The 20,407-nt window shown below is 46.0% G+C and overlaps 1 protein-coding gene across 6 annotated transcripts in view; it reads left to right on the plus strand.

Moving 5' to 3' along the window:
* plxna3 (plexin A3) overlaps positions 1 to 20,407 on the plus strand; it is a 226,275-nt gene that overhangs the window by 166,951 nt on the left and 38,917 nt on the right. For all 6 annotated transcript variants that reach the window (XM_052481722.1, XM_052481723.1, XM_052481724.1 and 3 more), the window contains 6 exons: positions 14,687 to 14,783; positions 16,825 to 17,015; positions 17,166 to 17,314; positions 17,695 to 17,815; positions 18,437 to 18,573; positions 18,800 to 18,970. In XM_052481722.1, coding sequence (XP_052337682.1) covers positions 14,687 to 14,783; positions 16,825 to 17,015; positions 17,166 to 17,314; positions 17,695 to 17,815; positions 18,437 to 18,573; positions 18,800 to 18,970 — 866 coding nt within the window. The remainder of the gene's footprint in view (positions 1 to 14,686; positions 14,784 to 16,824; positions 17,016 to 17,165; positions 17,315 to 17,694; positions 17,816 to 18,436; positions 18,574 to 18,799; positions 18,971 to 20,407) is intronic.

Here is a 20,407-nt window from a genome sequence, read left to right on the forward strand (position 1 = left end):
TGGAAGCTATTCCTTCTGGTCACTGTCACTCTATCAATCCATTTGTTCAGCTATAACTGTTGTTTCCATTAAGAGCTAAGGATAAGTCTTCAAAGGTAGCGCTAGTTTCAAATGGGTTTTTTCTATCCAGTGATGGGTTTGTTTTTTAAAAAGTAAGATTACCTCACTGCCTCGCCTTGCCTCGCCTGCAGCCCAGAGACATGTCTGACAGAACCAGGCCAGTTTGTCTCCACTTGCTAGTTTCAGACCCAGTGGAACCATGGCCTGAGGAAAATCAATTCACGACTGGCAGAGATAAGCTGCATTGTATGGCCCAACACAAAAGCTTCCCCCAGTTTACACACAACCACTAATCTCCTCAAAGCTGCCTGCCTTTCACTTGAAAAAGAAGGCTAGAAAATACATTATATTACCTCCAGAAATACATAGTTACTTCTAGAAGTACATTATGTTACCTCCAGAAATACATAGTTACTTCCAGAAATACATTATGTTACCTCCAGAAATACATGGTTACTTCCAGAAATACATTATATTACCTCCAGAAATACATAGTTACTTCCAGAAATACATGATGTTACCTCCAGAAATACATGGTTACTTCCAGAAATACATTATATTACCTCCAGAAATACATGGTTACTTCCAGAAATACATTATATTACCTCCAGAAATACATGGTTACTTCCAGAAATACATTATATTACCTCCAGAAATACATTATGTTACCTCCAGAAATACATTATATTACCTCCAGAAATACATTATGTTACCTCCAGAAATACATTATGTTACCTCCAGAAATACATTATGTTACCTCCAGAAATACATTATGTTACCTCCAGAAATGCATTATGTTACCTCCAGAAATACATTATGTTACCTCCAGAAATACATTATGTTACCTCCAGAAATACATAGTTACCTCCAGAAATACATAGTTACCTCCAGAAATACATTATGTTACCTCCAGAAATACATTATGTTACCTCCAGAAATACATAGTTACCTCCAGAAATACATTATGTTACCTCCAGAAATACATTATGTTACCTCCAGAAATACATTATGTTACCTCCAGAAATACATTATGTTACCTCCAGAAATACATTATGTTACCTCCAGAAATACATTACGTTACCTCCAGAAATACATTATGTTACCTCCAGAAATACATTATGTTACCTCCAGAAATACATTATGTTACCTCCAGAAATACATAGTTACTTCCAGAAATACATTATGTTACCTCCAGAAATACATTATATTACTTCAAGAAATACATTATACTACTTCCAGAAATACATTGTTACTTCCAGAAATACATTAGGTTACCTCCAGAAATACATTATGTTACCTCCAGAAATACATTATACTACCTCCAGAAATACATTATACTACCTCCAGAAATACATTACACTACCTCCAGAAATACATTATGTTACCTCCAGAAATACATTATACTACCTCCAGAAATACATTATACTACCTCCAGAAATACATTACACTACCTCCAGAAATACATTATACTACCTCCAGAAATACATTATACTACCTCCAGAAATACATTATACTACCTCCAGAAATACATTATACTACCTCCAGAAATACATTATACTACCTCCAGAAATACATTATACTACTTCCAGAAATACATTGTTACTTCCAGAAATACATTAGGTTACCTCCAGAAATACATTATGTTACCTCCAGAAATACATTATACTACCTCCAGAAATACATTATACTACCTCCAGAAATACATTACACTACCTCCAGAAATACATTATGTTACCTCCAGAAATACATTATACTACCTCCAGAAATACATTATACTACCTCCAGAAATACATTACACTACCTCCAGAAATACATTATACTACCTCCAGAAATACATTATACTACCTCCAGAAATACATTATACTACCTCCAGAAATACATTATACTACCTCCAGAAATACATTATACTACCTCCAGAAATACATTATACTACCTCCAGAAATACATTATACTACCTCCAGAAATACATTATACTATCTCCAGAAATACATTATACTACCTCCAGAAATACATTATGTTACCTCCAGAAATACATTATGTTACCTCCAGAAATGCATTGTTACTTCCAGAAATACATTATATTACCTCAAGAAATACATTGTTACCTCCAGAAATACATGTTACCTCCAGAAATACATTATACTACCTCCAGAAATACATTATGTTACCTCCAGAAATGCATTATGTTACCTCCAGAAATACATTATATTACCTCAAGAAATACATTATGTTACCTCCAGAAATACATTATGTTACCTCCAGAAATACATTATATTACCTCAAGAAATACATTATGTTACCTCCAGAAATACATTATGTTACCTCCAGAAATACATTATGTTACCTCCAGAAATACATTATGTTACCTCCAGAAATGCATTATGTTACCTCCAGAAATACATTATGTTACCTCCAGAAATACATTATGTTACCTCCAGAAATACATTATGTTACCTCCAGAAATACATTATGTTACCTCCAGAAATACATTATGTTACCTCCAGAAATACATTATGTTACCTCCAGAAATACATTATGTTACCTCCAGAAATACATTATGTTACCTCCAGAAATACATTATGTTACCTCAAGAAATACATTATGTTACCTCCAGAAATACATTATGTTACCTCCAGAAATACATTATACTACCTCAAGAAATACATTATGTTACCTCCAGAAATACATTATGTTACCTCCAGAAATACATTGTTACTTCCAGAAATACATTATGTTACCTCCAGAAATACATTATACTACCTCCAGAAATACATTACACTACCTCCAGAAATAGATTATACTACTTCCAGAAATACATGATGTTACCTCCAGACATACATTATACTACCTCCAGAAATACATTACACTACCTCCAGAAATAGATTATACTACTTCCAGAAATACATGATGTTACCTCCAGAAATACTGTACATTATATTACCTCCAGAAATACATTATGTTACCTCCAGAAATACATTGTTACCTCAAGAAATACATTATGTTACCTCCAGAAATACATTGTTACCTCAAGAAATACATTACACTACCTCCAGAAATACTGTACATTATATTACCTCCAAAAACACACTGTATGGCTCTCCTGTGGATTTCATTATCAGGGCCTTGGGAAGAGGGCATGACAACAACCTGTACACTGTGTGTTTCTGAACCCGACAAGGCTTTGAATACTGCCATTAACTCACCTATCGGATTTGGTTTACTTATTGAACAAATGTAACACCTCATTGGACTGTGAAGACCATCGCTGGCCTTCTAAAACCATTTCACAAAATGCTGTTATTAAATAAGGCATTTCCGATTAATGGCTGAAAAACAAGACCACAAAAGGTTAACTGTAGTTTATATGTCTGTTTGATGGATAGAAGTGAGGATGGTCTCAAGTTGTGTTTTGTTTTTGTAGTGTGACAAGCGATGTGATTGGGGGAAGTTAATTCAGTGGCCCTGCCCAGGAAGCTGCTGATCCATAATTTACCTCAATTATTTATTTAACCTTTATTTAACTAGACAAGACAGTTAAGAACAAATTCTTATTTTCAATGACGGCCTGGGAACAGTTGGTTAATTAACCTTGTTCAGGGGCAAAACGACAGATTTTTTTACCTTGTCATCTCGGGGATTTGATTTTGCAAACCTTTTGGTTACTAGTCCAAAGTTGGACTAGTGCCCCCAGTACCAACTGAACCCTATAGAGATGTAACCCCAGTACCAACTGAACCCTATAGAGATGTAACCCCAGTACCAACTGGACCCTATAGAGATGTAACCCCAGTACCAACTGAACCCTATAGAGATGTAACCCCAGTACCAACTGAACCCTATAGAGATCTAACCCCAGTACCAACTGGACCCTATAGAGATCTAACCCCAGTACCAACTGGGCCCTATGGAGACGTAAACTCAGTACCAGAACCAACTGGACCCTATAGAGATGTAACCCCACTACCAACTGGGCCCTATATAGATATAACCCCAGTACCAACTGGGCCCTATAGAGATGTAACCTCAGTACCAGTACCAACTGGACCCTATAGGGATGTAACCCCAGTACCAACTGGGCCCTATGGAGACGTAACCTCAGTACCAGAACCAACTGGACCCTATAGAGATGTAACCCCAGTACCAACTGGGCCCTATATAGATATAACCCCAGTACCAACTGGGCCCTATAGAGATGTAACCTCAGTACCAGTACCAACTGGACCCCATAGAGATGTAACCCCACTACCAACTGGGCCCTATATAGATGTAACCCCAGTACCAACTGGACCCTATAGAGATGTAACCTCAGTACCAACTGGGCCCTATAGAGATGTAACCCCAGTACAAACTGGACCCTATAGAGATGTAACCCCAGAACCAATTGGACCCTAATGTGACATAACCCCAGTACCAACTGGGCCCTATAGAGATGTAACCCCAGTACAAACTGGACCCTATAGAGATGTAACCCCAGAACCAATTGGACCCTAATGTGATATAACCCCAGTACCAACTGGGCCCTATAGAGATGTAACCCCAGTACAAACTGGACCCTATAGAGATGTAACCCCAGAACCAATTGGACCCTAATGTGATGTAACCCCACTACCAACTGGGCCCTATAGAGATGTAACCCCAGTACCAACTGGACCCTATAGAGATGTAACCCCAGTACCAACTGGGCTCTATAGAGATGTAACCCCAGTACCAACTGGACCCTATAGAGATGTAACCCCAGAACCAATTGGACCCTAATGTGATGTAACCCCACTACCAACTGGGCCCTATAGAGATGTAACCCCAGTACAAACGGGACCCTATAGAGATGTAACCCCAGAACCAATTGGACCCTAATGTGATATAACCCCAGTACCAACTGGGCCCTATAGAGATGTAACCCCAGTACCAACTGGGCCCTATAGAGATGTAACCCCAGTACCAACTGGGCCCTATAGAGATCTAACCCCAGTACCAACTGGACCCTATAGAGATGTAAGGACATTTGGAGCCTGGTGTGAACAGGTTCAGTTCAGCCTTTCAGCACCCACACTGGTGCATTCCCTGCTTGACTTACTCCCAGATATTTCCCAGGACAGCTGCACAAAGATTTACACTTTCACACTCACTAACACACACACGCACGCCCACACACATGCACGTGAGCACAGACACCCACAGACATGTGCGCACACACACACACTTACACACAACACAGCCGATGTCCCTGGACTGATGAAGAATATTAGGAGGTGTTGGTTGTTTACTCAGCTCTGATATATTTAGGTATGGATGGATAAAGTTGAGGTATGGATGGATAAAGTTGAGGTATGGATGGATAAAGGTGAGGTATGTATGGATAAAGGTGAGGTATGTATGGATAAAGGTGAGGTATGTATGGGTAAAGGTGAGGTATGGATGGATAAAGGTGAGGTATGGATGGATAAAGGTGAGGTATGGATGGATAAAGGTGAGGTATGGGTGGATAAAGGTGAGGTATGGATGGATAAAGGTGAGGTATGGATGGATAAAGGTGAGGTATGGATGGATAAAGGTGAGGTATGGATGGATAAAGGTGAGGTATGGATGGATAAAGGTGAGGTATGGATGGATAAAGGTGAGGTATGGGTGGATAAAGGTGAGGTATGGGTGGATAAAGGTGAGGTATGGATGGATAAAGGTGAGGTATAGATGGATAAAGGTGAGGTATGGATGGATAAAGGTGAGGTATGGATGGATAAAGGTGAGGTATGGATGGATAAAGGTGAGGTATGGATGGATAACCATTTGTCACATATGATGCTTCCATTAAGACTTAACAGTTCAACAAGATCCTTCAGTTGCGACCGTATTTCCATCTTGGGTGTCAAACTGGAGCTGGTCTCTCTCTCTCTCTGAATCTACTGAGAGATGATTTAATGTGGTCTGGAATAAGTTCTCCTTTTAATGCTAAATTCAGGGCCCTCTCTTGCTGTTAGTCTGCCCTCATTCTTCCATCGCCTCCTTATGAACACTCATAAGTGTTCTGGCCATGGATCGATGTGGCTGATCAGCGATATTCTCTCAGGGTTGCTGCTGGCTAAGTGCTCTGAGTGTTGCTGCTAATTAAAACACAGGCAGTAAAAACCACCACCCCTCCTTCACCTGACAGACACATAGTAGCCGCAGCAACCCACTCTGTCTCTCTCTCTGTCTCTCTCTGTACCTCTCTGTCCCTCTCTCTGTACCTCTCTGTACCTCTCTGTCCCTCTCTCTGTACCTCTCTGTACCTCTCTGTCCCCCTCTCTCTCTGTCTCTCTCTGTACCTCTCTGTCCCTCTCTCTGTACCTCTCTGTCCCCCTCTCTCTCTGTCTCTCTCTCTCTCTGTCTCTCTCTGTACCTCTCTGTCCCCTCTCTCTCTCTCTGTCTCTCTCTGTACTCTCTGTCCTCTCTCTCTCTCTCTCTCTGTCTCTCTGTCTCTCTCTCTCTCTGTCCCTCTCTCTCTCTCTCTCCCTCTGTCCTCTCTCTCTCTCTCTCTCTCTCTCTCTCTCTCTCTCTCTCTCTCTCTCTCTCTGTGTGTACCTCTCTGTCCCTCTCTCTCTCTCTGTCCCTCTCTCTCTGTCCTCTCTCTCTCTGTCCTCTCTCTCTCTGCCTCTCCTCTCTCTCTCTCTCTCTCTCTCTCTCTCTGTCTTTCTCTCCCTCTGTCTCTCTCTCTCCATGTCTCTCTCTCTCTCTCTCTCTCTCTCTCTCTCTCTCTCTCTCTTCTCTCTCTCTCTCTCTCTCTCGCTCTTTCTCTCTCTGCTCTCTGTTCTGTCTCTCTGTCTCTCTCTGTACCTCTCTGTCCCCCTCTCTCTCTGTCTCTCTCTGTACCTCTCTGTCCCCCTCTCTCTCTGTCTCTGTACCTCTCTGTCCCCTCTCTCTCTGTCTCTCTCTCTGTCTCTCTCTGTCTCTCTCTCTCTCTCTCTCTCTCTCTCTCTCTCTCTCTCTCTCTCTCTCTCTCTCTCTCTCTCTCTCTCTGTCTCTCTCTCTCTGTCCCTCTCTGTCTCTCTCTGTCCTCTCTCTCTCTCTCTCTCTCTCTCTCTCTCTCTCTCTCTCTCTCTCTCTCTCTGTGTGTACCTCTCTGTCCTCTCTCTCTCTGTCCCTCTCTCTGTCCCTCTCTCTCTCTGTCCTCTCTCTCTCTGCCCCCTCTCTCTCTCTCTCTCTCTCTCTCTCTCTCTCTCTCTCTCTCTCTCTCTCCCTCTGTCTCTCTCTCTCCATGTCTCTCTCTCTCTCTCTCTCTCTCTCTCTCTCTCTCTCTCTCTCTCTCTCTCTGTCTCTCTCTCTTTTCTCTCTCTCTCTCTCTCTCTCTCTCTCTTCTCTCTCGCTCTTTCTGTCTCTCTGTCTCTCTCTTTCTCTCTCTCTCTCTTTTTTAAAGGCACAATGGTCTCGCTGACCTCACTCACAGCTATGGAATCTAGTGGCCAGGCTGGGCTAATGGGTTGTTACACAGAGATGAAATGTTTTTCATTGTACAGAGTAGTGTATATTATAGCATTATGGTTTCCACTGCACCGTGCCAGCAGCCATGCTTAACTCAGTTTGTACTGATGAGCCAGGTCATAAACCACAGTTAGTCTTTATTAATAGGTCCCTATGAAGGCTGGTCAAACTCTGACTGATGTTGGGCTTTATGCACCTCCAGTATTGGTATGATGATATAGTGTTATGTGTGTTTCTACCTCCAGTACTGGTATGATGATATGGTGTTATGTGTGTTTCTACCTCCAGTATTGGTATGATGATATGGTGTTATGTGTGTTTCTACCTCCAGTACTGGTATGATGATATGGTGTTATGTGTGTTTCTACCTCCAGTACTGGTATGATGATATGGTGTTATGTGTGTTTCTACCTCCAGTATTGGTATGATATGGTGTTATGTGTGTTTCTACCTCCAGTACTGGTATGATATGGTGTTATGTGTGTTTCTACCTCCAGTATTGGTATGATATGGTGTTATGTGTGTTTCTACCTCCAGTACTGGTATGATGATATGGTGTTATGTGTGTTTCTACCTCCAGTACTGGTATGATGATATGGTGTTATGTGTGTTTCTACCTCCAGTATTGGTATGATATGGTGTTATGTGTGTTTCTACCTCCAGTACTGGTATGATGATATAGTGTTATGTGTGTTTCTACCTCCAGTACTGGTATGATGATATGGTGTTATGTGTGTTTCTACCTCCAGTACTGGTATGATGATATGGTGTTATGTGTGTTTCTACCTCCAGTATTGGTATGATATGGTGTTATGTGTGTTTCTACCTCCAGTATTGGTATGATATGGTGTTATGTGTGTTTCTACCTCCAGTACTGGTATGATGATATGGTGTTATGTGTGTTTCTACCTCCAGTACTGGTATGATGATATGGTGTTATGTGTGTTTCTACCTCCAGTACTGGTATGATGATATGGTGTTATGTGTGTTTCTACCTCCAGTATTGGTATGATATGGTGTTATGTGTGTTTCTACCTCCAGTACTGGTATTATGGTGTTATGTGTGTTTCTACCTCCAGTACTGGTATATGATATGGTGTTATGTGTGTTTCTACCTCCAGTATTGGTATGATATGGTGTTATGTGTGTTTCTACCTCCAGTATTGGTATGATATGGTGTTATGTGTGTTTCTACCTCCAGTACTGGTATGATGATATGGTGTTATGTGTGTTTCTACCTCCAGTACTGGTATGATGATATGGTGTTATGTGTGTTTCTACCTCCAGTACTGGTATGATATGGTGTTATGTGTGTTTCTACCTCCAGTACTGGTATGATATGGTGTTATGTGTGTTTCTACCTCCAGTACTGGTATGATGATATGGTGTTATGTGTGTTTCTACCTCCAGTATTGGTATGATGATATGGTGTTATGTGTGTTTCTACCTCCAGTATTGGTATGATATGGTGTTATGTGTGTTTCTACCTCCAGTACTGGTATGATATGGTGTTATGTGTGTTTCTACCTCCAGTATTGGTATGATATGGTGTTATGTGTGTTTCTACCTCCAGTACTGGTATGATGATATGGTGTTATGTGTGTTTCTACCTCCAGTACTGGTATGATGATATGGTGTTATGTGTGTTTCTACCTCCAGTATTGGTATGATATGGTGTTATGTGTGTTTCTACCTCCAGTACTGGTATGATGATATGGTGTTATGTGTGTTTCTACCTCCAGTACTGGTATGATGATATGGTGTTATGTGTGTTTCTACCTCCAGTACTGGTATGATGATATGGTGTTATGTGTGTTTCTACCTCCAGTATTGGTATGATATGGTGTTATGTGTGTTTCTACCTCCAGTACTGGTATGATATGGTGTTATGTGTGTTTATACCTCCAGTATTGGTATGATGATATGGTGTTATGTGTGTTTCTACCTCCAGTATTGGTATGATGATATGGTGTTATGTGTGTTTCTACCTCCAGTACTGGTATGATGATATGGTGTTATGTGTGTTTCTACCTCCAGTACTGGTATGATGATATGGTGTTATGTGTGTTTCTACCTCCAGTACTGGTATGATGATATGGTGTTATGTGTGTTTCTACCTCCAGTACTGGTATGATGATATGGTGTTATGTGTGTTTCTACCTCCAGTATTGGTATGATATGGTGTTATGTGTGTTTCTACCTCCAGTATTGGTATGATGATATGGTGTTATGTGTGTTTCTACCTCCAGTATTGGTATGATGATATGGTGTTATGTGTGTTTCTACCTCCAGTACTGGTATGATATGGTGTTATGTGTGTTTCTACCTCCAGTACTGGTATGATATGGTGTTATGTGTGTTTCTACCTCCAGTACTGGTATGATGATATGGTGTTATGTGTGTTTCTACCTCCAGTATTGGTAAGATGATATGGTGTTATGTGTGTTTCTACCTCCAGTACTGGTATGATGATATGGTGTTATGTGTGTTTCTACCTCCAGTACTGGTATGATGATATGGTGTTATGTGTGTTTCTACCTCCAGTACTGGTATGATGATATGGTGTTATGTGTGTTTCTACCTCCAGTACTGGTATGATGATATAGTGTTATGTGTGTTTCTACCTCCAGTACTGGTATGATGATATGGTGTTATGTGTGTTTCTACCTCCAGTATTGGTATGATGATATGGTGTTATGTGTGTTTCTACCTCCAGTATTGGTATGATGATATGGTGTTATGTGTGTTTCTACCTCCAGTATTGGTATGATGATATGGTGTTATGTGTGTTTCTACCTCCAGTATTGGTATGATGATATGGTGTTATGTGTGTTTCTACCTCCAGTACTGGTATGATGATATGGTGTTATGTGTGTTTCTACCTCCAGTACTGGTATGATGATATGGTGTTATGTGTGTTTCTACCTCCAGTACTGGTATGATGATATGGTGTTATGTGTGTTTCTACCTCCAGTACTGGGATGATGATTTACATTTAAGTCATTTAGCAGACGCTCTTATCCAGAGCGACTTACAAATTGGTGCATACACCTTATGACATCCAGTGGAACAGCCACTTGCATCTAAATCTTTTTGTGGGGGGTGAGAAGGATTGCTTACCCTTACTACCCTATCCTAGGTATTCCATGAAGAGGTGGGGTTTCAGGTGTCTCCGGAAGGTGGTGATTGACTCCGCTGTCCTGGCGTCGTGAGGGAGTTTGTTCCACCATTGGGGGGCCAGAGCAGCGAACAGTTTTGACTGGGCTGAGCGGGAACTGTACTTCCTCAGTGGTAGGGAGGCGAGCAGGCCAGAGGTGGATGAACGCAGTGCCCTTGTTTGGGTGTAGGGCCTGATCAGAGCCTGGAGGTACTGAGGTGCCGTTCCCCTCACAGCTCCGTAGGCAAGCACCATGGTCTTGTAGCGGATGCGAGCTTCAACTGGAAGCCAGTGGAGAGAGCGGAGGAGCGGGGTGACGTGAGAGAACTTGGGAAGGTTGAACACCAGACGGGCTGCGGCGTTCTGGATGAGTTGTAGGGGTTTAATGGCACAGGCAGGGAGCCCAGCCAACAGCGAGTTGCAGTAATCAAGACGGGAGATGACAAGTGCCTGGATTAGGACCTGCGCCGCTTCCTGTGTGAGGCAGGGTCGTACTCTGCGGATGTTGTAGAGCATGAACCTACAGGAACGGGACACCGCCTTGATGTTAGTTGAGAACGTCAGGGTGTTGTCCAGGATCACGCCAAGGTTCTTAGCGCTCTGGGAGGAGGACACAATGGAGTTGTCAACCGTGATGGCGAGATCATGGAACGGGCAGTCCTTCCCGGGAGGAAGAGGAGCTCCGTCTTGCTGAGGTTCAACTTGAGGTGGTGATCCGTCATCCACACTGATATGTCTGCCAGACATGCAGAGATGCGATTCGCCACCTGGTCATCAGAAGGGGGAAAGGAGAAGATTAATTGTGTGTCGTCTGCATAGCAATGATAGGAGAGACCATGTGAGGTTATGACAGAGCCAAGTGACTTGGTGTATAGCGAGAATAAGAGAGGGCCTAGAACAGAGCCCTGGGGGACACCAGTGGTGAGAGCGCGTGGTGAGGAGACAGATTCTCGCCACGCCACCTGGTAGGAGCGACCTGTCAGGTAGGACGCAATCCAAGCGTGGGCCGCGCCGGAGATGCCCAACTCGGAGAGGGTGGAGAGGAGGATCTGATGGTTCACAGTATCGAAGGCAGCCGATAGGTCTAGAAGGATGAGAGCAGAGGAGAGAGAGTTAGCTTTAGCAGTGCGGAGCGCCTCCGTGATACAGAGAAGAGCAGTCTCAGTTGAATGACTAGTCTTGAAACCTGACTGATTTGGATCAAGAAGGTCGTTCTGAGAGAGATAGCGGTAGAGCTGGCCAAGGACGGCACGCTCAAGAGTTTTGGAGAGAAAAGAGAGAAGGGATACTGGTCTGTAGTTGTTGACATCGGAGGGATCAAGTGTAGGTTTTTTCAGAAGGGGTGCAACTCTCGCTCTCTTGAAGACGGGAGGGACGTAGCCAGCGGTCAGGGATGAGTTGATGAGCGAGGTGAGGTAAGGGAGAAGGTCTCCGGAAATGGTCTGGAGAAGAGAGGAGGGGATAGGGTCAAGCGGGCAGGTTGTTGGGCGGCCGGCCGTCACAAGACGCGAGATTTCATCTGGAGAGAGAGGGGAGAAAGAGGTCAGAGCATAGGGTAGGGCAGTGTGAGCAGAACCAGCGGTGTCGTTTGACTTAGCAAACGAGGATCGGATGTCGTCGACCTTCTTTTCAAAATGGTTGACGAAGTCATCTGCAGAGAGGGAGGAGGGGGAGGGGGGGGATTCAGGAGGGAGGAGAAGGTGGCAAAGAGCTTCCTAGGGTTAGAGGCAGATGCTTGGAATTTAGAATGGTAGAAAGTGGCTTTAGCAGCAGAGACAGAGGAGGAAAATGTAGAGAGGAGGGAGTGAAAGGATGCCAGGTCCGCAGGGAGGCGAGTTTTCCTCCATTTCCGCTCGGCTGCCCGGAGCCCTGTTCTGTGAGCTCGCAATGAGTCGTCGAGCCACGGAGCGGGAGGGGAGGACCGAGCCGGCCTGGAGGATAGGGGACATAGAGAGTCAAAGGATGCAGTAAGGGAGGAGAGGAGGGTTGAGGAGGCAGAATCAGGAGATAGGTTGGAGAAAGTTTGAGCAGAGGGAAGAGATGATAGGATGGAAGAGGAGAGAGTAGCGGGGGAGAGAGAGCGAAGGTTGGGACGGCGCGATACCATCCGAGTAGGGGCAGTGTGGGAAGTGTTGGATGAGAGCGAGAGGGAAAAGGATACAAGGTAGTGGTCGGAGACTTGGAGGGGAGTTGCAATGAGGTTAGTGGAAGAACAGCATCTAGTAAAGATGAGGTCAAGCGTATTGCCTGCCTTGTGAGTAGGGGGAAGGTGAGAGGGTGAGGTCAAAAGAGGAGAGGAGTGGAAAGAAGGAGGCAGAGAGGAATGAGTCAAAGGTAGACGTGGGGAGGTTAAAGTCGCCCAGAACTGTGAGAGGTGAGCCGTCCTCAGGAAAGGAGCTTATCAAGGCATCAAGCTCATTGATGAACTCTCCGAGGGAACCTGGAGGGCGATAAATGATAAGGATGTTAAGCTTGAAAGGGCTGGTAACTGTGACAGCATGGAATTCAAAGGAGGCGATAGACAGATGGGTAAGGGGAGAAAGAGAGAAAGACCACTTGGGAGAGATGAGGATCCCGGTGCCACCACCCCGCTGACCAGAAGCTCTCGGGGTGTGCGAGAACACGTGGGCGGACGAGGAGAGAGCAGTAGGAGTAGCAGTGTTATCTGTGGTGATCCATGTTTCCGTCAGTGCCAAGAAGTCAAGGGACTGGAGGGAGGCATAGGCTGAGATGAACTCTGCCTTGTTGGCCACAGATCGGCAGTTCCAGAGGCTACCGGAGACCTGGAACGCCACGTGGGTCGTACGCGCTGGGACCACCAGATTAGGGTGGTCGCGGCCACGCGGTGTGGAGCGTTTGTATGGTCTGTGCAGAGAGGAGAGAACAGGGATAGACAGACACATAGTTGACAGGCTACAGAAAAGGCTACGCTAATGCAAGGAGATTGGAATGACAAGTGGACTACACGTCTCGAATGTTCAGAAAGTTAAGCTTACGTAGCAAGAATCTTATTGACTAAAATGATTCAAATGATACAGTACTGCTAAAGTAGGCTAGCTGGCAGTAGCTGCGTTGTTGACACTACACTAATCAAGTCGTTCCGTTGAGTGTAATAGTTTCTACAGTGGTACTATTCGGGGGCTAGCTGGCTAGCTAGCAGTGTTGTTTACGTTACGTTGCGTTAAAAGAACGACAATAGCTGGCTAGCTAACCTAGGAAATCGCTCTAGACTACACAATTATCTTTGAAACAAAGACGGCTATGTAGCTAGCTATGTAGCTAGCTACGATCAAACAAATCAAACCGTTGTACTGTAATGAAATGAAATGAAAATGTGAAACTACCTGACCGGGTTGTTGAATTCAAAACAGTAGACGTTGGCTAGCTGTTAGCAGTTAGCTGTTGGCTAGCTAGCAGAGTCTCCTACGTTAAGGACGACAAATAGCTGGCTAGCGAACCTCAGTGAATTAAGATAATCACTCCAAGGCTACACACACTAAACTACACAATTATCTTGGAAACAAAGACAGCTATGTAGCTAGCTAACACTAGACTAATCAAGTCGTTCAGTTGAGTGAATAGCACTACAGTGATGCTAATCTGTGTGCGTTAGCTAGCATTTGCTAGCTGGGCGAATAGCAGTGAAGGCTACGTTAGGGCGACGAAATACGATAATTATGCAATTATCTCTGATACAAGGACGGCTATGTAGCTAGCTAAGAAGAATTGCTAAGATTAGACAAATCAACCGTTGTACTATAATGAAATGTAATGAAAAAGTTATACAACCTGCAGAGCGAAGTGCGAATGCGACCGCTCGCTCCAACCCGGAACCCGGAACCGGTGTTATGGTGTTATGTGTGTTATGTGTGTTTCTACCTCCAGTACTGGTATGATGATATGGTGTTATGTGTGTTTCTACCTCCAGTATTGGTATGATGATATGGTGTTATGTGTGTTTCTACCTCCAGTACTGGTATGATGATATGGTGTTATGTGTGTTTCTACCTCCAGTACTGGTATGATGGGGACGAGACAGGAGACCTGCCTGTTGACTTCTCTATCGTCTGGGATGGAGACTTCTTCATCGACAAGCCTCCCACCATGAAAGGTATGTTGTTTTATCATATTCAGAGTCATACATCCGTCATAATAGTGTTGCTGCTAAATAATGTCAATGAGAAATCCAAGACTGACACAACAGGGAAGCAACAGGGAAACAACAGGGAAACAACAGGGAAACAACAGGGACACAACAGGGACACAACAGGGACACAACAGGGAAACAACAGGGACACAACAGGGAAACAACAGGGAAACAACAGGGACACAACAGGGAAACAACAGGGAAACAACAGGGACACAACAGGGAAACAACAGGGAAACAACAGGGAAGCAACAGGGAAACAACAGGGACACAACAGGGAAACAACAGGGAAGCAACAGGGAAACAACAGGGAAGCAACAGGGAAACAACAGGGAAACAACAGGGAAACAACAGGGAAACAACAGGGAAACAACAGGGACACAACAGGGAAACAACAGGGACACAACAGGGACACAACAGGGAGACAACAGGGACACAACAGGGACACAACAGGGAAACAACAGGGACACAACAGGGACACAACAGGGAAACAACAGGGACACAACAGGGACACAACAGGGACACAACAGGGAAACAACAGGGACACAACAGGGAAACAACAGGGACACAACAGGGAAACAACAGGGACACAACAGGGACACAACAGGGAAACAACAGGGACACAACAGGGAAACAACAGGGAAGCAACAGGGACGCAACAGGGAAACAACAGGGAAACATGGTCCTTCTGGTCCTTCTGTGGCTCAGTTGGTAGAGCATGGCGCTTGTAACGCCAGGGTAGTGGGTTCGATTCCCGGGGACCACCCATACGTAGAATGTATGCACACATGACTGTAAGTCGCTTTGGATAAAAGCGTCAGCTAAATGGCATATATTATATTATTATTATTATAGGGAAACAACAGGGAAACAACAGGGACACAACAGGGACACAACAGGGAAACAACAGGGACACAACAGGGAAACAACAGGGACACAACAGGGAAACAACAGGGAAACAACAGGGACACAACAGGGACACAACAGGGACACAACAGGGAAACAACAGGGAAGCAACAGGGAAGCAACAGGGAAACAACAGGGACACAACAGGGACACAACAGGGACACAACAGGGAAACAACAGGGACACAACAGGGAAACAACAGGGACACAACAGGGACACAACAGGGACACAACAGGGAAACAACAGGGAAACAACATGGAAACAACAGGGACACAACAGGGAAACAACAGGGACACAACAGGGAAACAACAGGGAAACAACAGGGAAACAACAGCCCCACCGGTGTGTTGCCTGAGGCTTCTGACTGGTCAAATATGTTGTCATCCCTCGCTGGGTCCTCTAGTGTTAAGTCCACTTCATGTACAGTGCTTGGGGCTATGGCTTCCACAGTCAATCTTATTCAGTGGTATAATTCAGTCGCAAATGTGGATTAAGCCTTTGCAGTTATTTTCTTATTGTCTTCAAAACTGTAACATTTTCAAACTTTTTTGTGGGCATTAAAGTCACAGAACTAAATGTACCATGTTTTGTATCAAGACACCTTGTATCACTGCAAGTCAGGGACAAACAGGGTTGTCAATACTTCTCTTAAAAGTGTTTTATCTCACTGGTTTGATCAGGCCGCTGTGAAAGAGACCCGTAGCTCTCGTAAGACCCGTAACAGTCAGCCGGCAGATAGCATCTCTCTGCTGGGCGATTGGCTCTGCGCGAAGATGAGAGGAGATAGCGAGCCATGTGGCTAGCAGCACAGTATTTTATGTTCTCCCACTGAACTGGTCAATAACTCTGTGTACTGTCTTCACCTTTACATCTGAGGTGGTGCATAGGAGCAGTGTGCGAGGCTGAGCCAAGGATAGAGGGAGATTAACAGCTCAGGACCTGGGAGTGAGCCATGCAGCACAAACAGACAGCACAGTGCAGTGCCCCTCGCCTCTCTGTCTCAGACTCCACCTTTGCCCAGTGTTAACCCTCCCTGTTTGTTTGTCTGTCTGTCTGTCTGTCTGTCTGTCCCTGTGTCTGTCTGTCTGTCTGCGCTCAGCCCTGCTATATAAGTGCGAGGCCCAGAGGGACAGCTGTGGCCTGTGTCTGAAGGCCAGCACAGCGTTTGAGTGTGGCTGGTGCCTGGACAACAAGAAGTGTCTCCTGAGGCAGCACTGCCAGACGCCGGAGCAGAACTGGATGCACCCCGGCAGGCACAACGTCCGCTGCAGCCACCCCCGCATCACCAAGGTGAGGCTGGAGCACAGAGAGCTGTGTATTTATACTTCTGTATGGTTGCATTTAAGTCGGTGGCCTAGAGCCGCTGAACCCAGGCACTCTGCTGTGTGTGAACACGGGGAGATTGCTTTTCCTTGATCTTGACCCTGTTTCCATGGAAAGATCCGCCCACTGACGGGGCCCAAAGAGGGGGGCACGCGAGTGACGATCGAGGGCGAGAACCTCGGGCTGCAGGTGCGGGAGATCGCCCACGTCCAGGTGGCTGGGGTTCGCTGTAACCCTGTGACCTCCGAGTACATCAGCGCTGAGAGGTGAGTATGGTGCCTTTGTCGATAGGATTTCGCTTGAATGGTTTTCAGGTAGATGAAAGATGCTGTACTTTATCATATGTTTTTTAACTCTACACTATTAGAAAACAGGGTTATTCAGCTGTCCCCATAGGAGAACCCTTTTTGGTTCCAGGTAGAACGCTTTGTAGAAAGGGTTCTACATGGAACCCAAAATGGTTCTACCTGGAACCAAAAACGGTTTTTGAAAGGGTTCTCATATGGGGACAGCCGAAGGACCATTTAAGGTTCTAGATAGCACCTTTTCTTCTAAGAGTGTATTTCATTTGAACGTTATAAGCAACATTATAACATTATAAGCAATGAGCCGTTGATTGACAGCTGAGTGTGTGTATGTTCCTCAGGATTGTGTGTGACATGGCCGAAGCGCTGCTGCCCCACTCTCCAGGCGGTCCGGTGGAGCTGTGTATCGGGGTGTGCAGTGCAGAGTACCGCACCCAATCTTCCCAGACGTACTCCTTCGTGGTGCGTATGACCTCGCATGACCCAATCTTTTCCTAGACCGATGACTGTGCAAAAAGTCTGTCTGTTCTCTCCCCGGGGAGGAGGGATACAAACCCAAATGTCGTGGTTCTATGTAGCCCCGGGAACTACCTAGCCTTATGCTGCAATACAGAGATGAGGAAAGTGCTGTGCGAGAAAGTGTGGCCGATGTGATATACAGTAATTACCCAGCTATTCCGACAGAGCATTAAGCAGCAGTGAAACAGGAATGTGGTGTCAGTCTATTATCTCCTCAGCCTGGGCACAGAGCAGCTCACTGAAATGAATGGGCTTGCCCTTAAACCACCAATCAATAGTAGTCTTGCAGTTTAATTCCAGCAGATGCCAAGATGCTCCCAGCCAAATGAATACATGTGCACCGAGAAACTATGTAGCTAATTACAGGAAAAAGGAGAGTCTTACTCATGTCACTGTGCTGCTGAATACATACTAAAACATGCTCGGCTGGGGTGCAGTGTGTGAGCAGCAATTACTAGAAATATAATGGGAATCGGTTTGTTGTAACAGTAGCATTTCAGAAAAAACTGTATAATTGTTTTGTGTGCTGCTGGGTGTAAAGAGTGAGTTTCCTCCCTCTCTCAGACCCCCAGCTTCAACCATGTGCACCCGGAGAAGGGCCCCGTGTCCGGGGGGACCCGGCTGACGATATCAGGCCATCATCTGGACGCTGGTAGCACCGTCACTGTGTTCATCGCCCAGGAGGAGTGTCTGTTTGTTAAGTGAGTAGTCAGGCAGCTTGACCCCACCTCGAAGGAATGGACTGTGGTAGTATAGTAGTGTAATCTGTTTTATCACACCCTGTCTGCACGTTACCGGTCTAATTTTAAGTTCAATTAAAACAGCATCATAACAGGGTGACAGCATGACATTTTCTTAAGTGTTGTTTCAGACAGCGAATGAACTCTGTGACACAATATGACACATCTTCTGTCTATCCGGCCACAGGAGGACCAACAGGGACATTGTGTGTGTGACACCGTCGTCCCTGTCTGGCTCAGGGCCTGCGTCAATCAAATTGTTAATCGACAAAGCTGAGGTCACCAGCAGTGACACACGCTACATCTACACAGAGGACCCCACCATCTCCAGCATCGAGCCCAGCTGGAGTATAGTGAAGTGAGCAGCCAAACCTCCTCTCCTCTCCCATTCCTCTTCTCTCTTCTCCTCCCCTCCTCTCCTCTCCCATCCTCTTCTCTCCTCTCCTCCCCTCTTCTCCTCCCCTCCACTCCCCACTCCTCCCCTCCCCAACTCCCGACTCCTCCTCTCCCATTCCTCTTCTCTCTTCTCCTCCCCTCCTCTCCTCTCCCATCCTCTTCTCTCCTCTCCTCTCCCATTCCTCTTCTCTCCTCTCTTCTCCTCCCCTCCACTCCCCACTCCTCCCCTCCCCAACTCCCGACTCCTCCTCTCCCATCCTCTTTCTCCTCTTCTCTCCTCCCCTCCCCACTCCTCCCCTGCTATCCACCCCCTCCTACCCTCCCCTCTCCCCTCCCCTCCCCACTCCTCCCCTGCTAGCCACCCCCCCTACTCCTCCTCTCCCCTCCTCCCCTCCCCACTCCTCCCCTCCTCCTCCTCCCCTGCTAGCCACCCCCTCCTACCCTCCCCACTCCTCCTCTCCCCTCCCCTCCCCACTCCTCCCCTGCTAGCCACCCCCTACTCCTCCTCTCCCCTCCTCCCCACTCCTCCCCTCCCCACTCCTCCCCTGCTAGCCACCCCCCTACTCCTCCTCTCCCCTCCTACCCTCCCCACTCCTCTCCTCCCCTGCTAGCCACCCCCTCCTCCCCTCCCCACTCCTCCTCTCCCCTCCCCTCCCCACTCCTCCCCTGCTAGCCACCCCCCTACTCCTCCTCTCCCCTCCCCACTCCTCCCCTCCTCACTCCTCCCCTGCTAGCCACCCCCTCCTACCCTCCCCACTCCTCCTCTCCCCCCCCTCCCCACTCCTCCCCTGCTAGCCACCCCCCTACTCCTCCTCTCCCCTCCCCTCCCCACTCCTCCCCTGCTAGCCACCCCCCTACTCCTCCTCTCCCCTCCTCCCCTCCCCACTCCTCCCCTCCTCACTCCTCCTCTGCTATCCACCCCCCTCCTACCCTCCCCACTCCTCCTCTCCCCTCCTCTCCTCTCCTCCTCTCCCAGCCAACAGGCTGCAGGCTGGAACCTCTCAGCGCATGACCAGTGCCCTGGGAGATTCCTGACGAGAAACTCAGACATCCATTACTGCCTGTAATGCCTCAGGAACACTCTGAGATTACAACATGAGCCTCAAAGCCACACCGAGACGCCCACACTGTCCCATTGTAGCCATTTCACCATGACACTAAAGCACAATAGACAGTATGGGGGATGATGTATCTAATGTATGTCCCATCCTAATCCATGGGACCCTTGAGGGGACTGTAGGCTCCCTCTTTTTCTGAATCTCAACAGTACTGTAAGATAAATCATACAAACAACATGCTGTAGACAAACACACTAAAAGTCAGCTCTGTTACACAGAAGTTCTTATTTCATTCCCTCCCTGTTGTCTCTCTGCCCATGTCACCAGTGTGCAATAACTCT

The sequence above is a fragment of the Oncorhynchus keta genome, chromosome 27 (assembly GCF_023373465.1).
Source record: "Oncorhynchus keta strain PuntledgeMale-10-30-2019 chromosome 27, Oket_V2, whole genome shotgun sequence".
Classification (NCBI taxonomy): Eukaryota; Metazoa; Chordata; class Actinopteri; order Salmoniformes; family Salmonidae; genus Oncorhynchus; species Oncorhynchus keta.